Here is a 5,161-nt window from a genome sequence, read left to right as displayed (position 1 = left end):
CTCATTTCAAAAGTAAACAACAAAAGCGTCGTACTATATTTCAAAAGTAACAACAACAAAAATACTTGGAACTTAAAATGTTTTTAAATAATTTTCTTCGTTCTCCCGTTGCGGACATATTAATTTTGTTGTTTCTTCAAAGCAGAACCCATTGTCAAGCCGTGAGGGGTTATTATTAGTTCGCTTATCTGAAACAGAAGGATTGCGAATTTTAGATGGGCTCTGTGCAAAACGATTTTTAATTTAAACCGATAGCACTTGTCACTTTTCTATCTTAAAACAGCGATTAAAAGAAAATTCGTACTTTTTGGCTTCTGACCCCTCATTGCAGTCGATTCTTTTTTATCAATTTATATTGGTATATTGGAAAATGATTAATTCACCTTGATGTATAATGAAAAAATATTATTCAAATATAAATTCGCGCGTGCAACGTCGTGATTTGATGTACAACTGCATTGAGGAAACAGGAATATTAACATATTCAATGCGCGAAAGAGATTTTGAGGAAAAAAACATGTTCACTTAAAGCTTGAAGTAAAATGTTTTCAACATTCGCGTTTACGAATCGCGTCATCTTCGACAATACAACATATGTGCGCGCATGTATACACGTGTATTCTCGAACGTCCGGGAAAAAGTGATTAAATGTGAGTTTCGTGAAAAAATATGAGGGAAATAATATAATTATTTTTAAATATACGTACTACTACGTGGGGCGGCGCACCCAGCACATAAAGCACTGCGTCTGCGATATCTTGGTCCTTCAGCATACCTACGTCGTCTCGCTTTGTTACGTCTTCCGGAAATTCGATGCACGATAACATATAAGTATCCACTGCGCCAGGACTGATGCTCTGTTCAATTAATCGAAACTTTCATCTCTCATTTAATCGTCTTGATAAATCATACCATTTTATTGCTGCACCATTCTTATCGCAAAGCCTTTATTGCTATATTGGTATCTTAATTTGATATTATCAGTTACACTACCGAAGCGGAAAATAATGACACTACGGCAAGTTTAATCAAGAGAATTATTTATATTTATCCATGATTAATCGAGAGAACCTATTTATATAATTAATCAAGAGAAAAATCAATCGGACCAATCAAACCAAACGTTCGGTGTGATTTTCCGTTTTCTTTGATGGCAAACCGGTCGCTTTCTGCGGCAAAAACACATGTACGTTGTCAAAAAGTCGACGGAGGCTCTATAGATAAGTCATAGATAAGGCTCGTAGTAAATTTAAATTTTATTCAAAAACCGAGCTTTCGACTAACTCGCTACTTGAACTTGCACTTTTTTTCGACGCATTGATACCGATTGATACCGATTGGTTGAAAGTTTGAAAGAAAATTTAGTATACATAACGCTTTACATACCGTGACTCTTATGTTGAGCTTTGCGTTTGATATTTCATTGCGTAGATTATGAGTCATGCCGGTGATACCATATTTACTGGCGCAGTACACACTGAGCGGCAGATTGAGGCTTTCCGCGTAATGACCAGCAATGCTGTAAATAAATTCGGGGACAATTATCGATTTTTAAATATAAGCCTGTCATGCGTGTATCTATGAGGTAACATAAATCTGAGAGATTAATTACTTTATCATAATTCTCTGTCTTTGATCGTGAAAAAACGTATGCGTCGGATTCGCGATCAAATCTATAATAATTACATTTAATTGCCGATATAATCCAAGTCTCTATATTATAAACAAATTCGCAATCGCTGATGTAGTAGTACGTTTTTTCATAAACTGTAACTGATTTTCAAACTTTACAACTGGTTGCCACTACCGTAATATTACGTCTTTTTATATATCTTAGGTTTGAATTATTCGAAATGAATTTTAACAGACTTGAAATTAGTTTTAAGCTAAAATAAATTAGTTTAAGCTGAAAATCAAACAAATTTATTTACGTATGCAACTATCGCAAAATTCCTTTACGTAAAGGCAAGTGTTTTCAAAATTATCATACAAAAAAGAAATATTAAATTGTATTTTTATATAAAAGTGTATAATAGATTTTCTTTTTATATATGTATTTAGTTAATTTTGTTTTTATGTAAAAATATTCCATTAATTTTTTCAAAAATGTAAGTAATAAGTTTTAAGTTTTTTTTTTTTCAATTTTAATATTTCCCCTATTCGTTCGTAATTTAATGTTTTCTCTGTTTGAATTTGTGACACACAAATTTTCTTCAATTTCAAATAGCAAGTAGCTACAAACATGATATCCTAAAGCGAGTTTTCTAGTTTTTATTCTTATTTCAACGACAGTATTTTCCAGTGATCAATTATAAGTGGGAATGTTAACGATTCAATATTTGCTTTGCATAATAAATTCTATATGAAAGGTTATCGCGAGTCTAAGTAGGTTGGTTATATTTTATATTGCAAGCAGTCGAGTCAATATTTAAAGTGTAATCTTGCAACTGTACAGCGCTTCCTGCACACATTGCACCGCTCATGACGTAAGAAGATTAGTTTAATAATAGAACGATGGTCAATTGTTTCAATATTGTGCAATTACGCGTGTTGCATAACAAGCGACGTCAACATTTTTTAACGAGTTGACTTCAAACAAGCCAACTCCAACATATTTCTATTATTCTATCATTTAATACGTACCTATTAATATTAATAATATGTCCACACGCTTCACGCTTTTTGATGGAACGTGTCAACTCCCGCGAACAAATCGCCGTCCCGATCACATTCACCTCCATGATCGCGCGGTAGTGCTCTGTTGATCCATCTTTCAACAAATAACGGTGAAAAATGTAAATATATATGCGCATGCTCGAATCTACTTGAACTCGATACTCATTTTTCTTAATTCCTTCGGTACTCTTTAGCACGGTTGGAAAGTGATGCGTAACGCCGTTACTGTTATAAATTATCTTCTCACTATCCTTACAGAAATTTAATATTGAGAATCACTATGAAATTTGCAATGATTAAATACTGGCGGTATTTCAATAATTATTCGGCTAGTGCTTAATCATTGATTAAATCACAGGAATTAATTGATGTAATTGCAAAATATTGTCTGCAATAAAATTATGTTGATACAAAGGAGATAAAATAAACCAATGATAAATCATTTTCTTTAAATAATAAAAAGACTGCTACTTTATTTTTTGCATCTTCTCATCTCATAATGTGTTCCTTAGTGATTTCGATCCTATGACCGTCATTTATATTTTATTTTGCCGCGGCTAACGTTTCTTTGTCTCAATAATCGAATAGGAACTTCCGTTGCCAATATACTTTGGCGATATCTTAAAGGATTATACTTATTATACTTATGATGCATTCTTATATCTTTCAAAACACACTGTAGTAGCAAAATGCTGGGAGATGTTAAAATAATACAAAAACAATCATACGCAATGGAAATTAATATGACGTTTATTGGCGAATCATTGATTTATTTTTGGATTTTTAATAACAGATTATAATGAATTTTAGAGCAAACGCTAAAGTTACTTTAAAAAACACAGTTTATGTTTATTTTTCTCGCTATCAAAAGTTTCAAGTCACTTTTGCAAAAAAATGCAGATATTACTCTTGGAATACATATATAATATTCGATAAATAAATAGAACATCGCGAAAGAGTTCACAATATATTTACTGTATATACTTACTGTATATATAATGGTTGCATTGAAACATTTATGGTCACTGCGAGCTTTATAATCGAGTCATTGCAAATTACTGACAGCAGTACTTTTACTATTCAAGATAAATAAATAATCACTAATTTACCGGTATTAAATTTCCGTAAAAATAACGGCTTGGCAACGTCGTTAATTTTTTTTTTTTTTTTCGTTAACAACACTGTAGTGATCATATTTTTTTAAGTCACGGAAACGATTGTTACTTCGTAAAAGAATACGGCGAAAGAAGTAATGGAAATTGCAGTGAATTATAATTTTTTGAATAACGATAACGGAGTTACCTTTCAAAATGAATAATATAACGATAAGTTTCTTCTTTGAAATAGCGAGTAATGTTAACGAGTACCTGTCAAGAAGTAATTCTCCCAGCTCTGCTTTTTATACATATCTCACGAATTCTCTTGTGATCTGGCGAATTTCGAGCAATCGAGGGGAATCGATAAATTCAAGCCTTACCTATGATCGTCTCGTTCCATAGCACACCTGCATTGTTAACAAGTACATCGACACCGCCCAGTTTATCGTTCGCCCATTTGAATACTTTGAGAATGTCTTCTTCCTTGCGAACGTCACACGTTATCGGGTATATCTCGACCTTGTATTCACGTTTGATATACGCCGCCAATTCCTCCAATTTTTCCAGACGCCTCGCGGCAGCGATCACTTTCATGCCGTTTTGCGCGAGCATTTTTGTGATCTGCGCGCCGATTCCAGCGCTGGCCCCGGTAACCAATGCGACTTTTCCTGCCCAACGTTCCATTCTGCTGGAGATCTGATGCACTACTGCTGATACCGCAGTCTAGACTGTGCAGTTATAGTTCACCCTTCCCTCACTCAATCCTCGTATTCCCCCGTTGGCGTCCGTCAATTACTGCTTCTGTAGAAACCATGATGAGTGGTAATTACATCATCTTCGATTATTGGCACGATAATTTTGATAACTAGTTTTAACAAGTCATAGTTCTATTGCTTCCAATTATTGCCTAGTTGTTATTTAGTGAGATATTATTTACAAAACGTACGCCAGTGCTTTAGTTATACCGAATTTGGGATTAAACAAGATCCTTTTTACGTATATTATCATGCAAAGTAGTTACTGTTAATTTTAGATTCGATAAATTCATGAGAACAAGAGTGTAAAATGAAGGTCATATAAAATGATGAAAGCACATGCATTTAATGGTTTATGAGTCGAGTTAAATTGCTTTTAATATTTATGAGATTCATGAGATTTATGAGATTTCATTTTCCGATATGTAACATAGTGGATTATATTAATTAATTGAGAGTAAATGCACTAAAGAAAGAGCTTAGTAATAAATATTAAAATTTGATGAATGTTTGCTGACCAAATATTTGATTATTGCAGCCAAATAATTTATACCAACCAAAAAAATATATATATATGTGTGCGTGTGTGCATATATATTTAATATTAACGGAACTAAATTATTTGGTTACAAC

General features: G+C 33.1%; 1 protein-coding gene across 1 annotated transcript; it reads right to left on the bottom strand.

The window, feature by feature from the left end:
* LOC106745641 (farnesol dehydrogenase-like) lies at positions 1–4,561 on the bottom strand. Its single transcript, XM_014621445.1, has 5 exons — positions 4,154–4,561; positions 2,644–2,770; positions 1,387–1,519; positions 708–857; positions 1–188 (listed from the first exon to the last, which is right to left on the bottom strand). Exons 1-5 carry the CDS (start codon positions 4,455–4,457, stop codon positions 120–122), a joined length of 783 nt encoding a protein of 260 aa, XP_014476931.1. The 5' UTR covers positions 4,458–4,561; the 3' UTR covers positions 1–119.
* Positions 4,562–5,161: the final 600 nt, after the last annotated feature.

This window comes from Dinoponera quadriceps, unplaced genomic scaffold (genome assembly GCF_001313825.1).
Source record: "Dinoponera quadriceps isolate SergipeBrazil2010 unplaced genomic scaffold, ASM131382v1 scaffold1813, whole genome shotgun sequence".
Taxonomy (NCBI): domain Eukaryota; kingdom Metazoa; phylum Arthropoda; class Insecta; order Hymenoptera; family Formicidae; genus Dinoponera; species Dinoponera quadriceps.
Note: the sequence above shows the minus strand (reverse complement) of the source record. Positions and strands in the feature narration are given on the sequence as shown.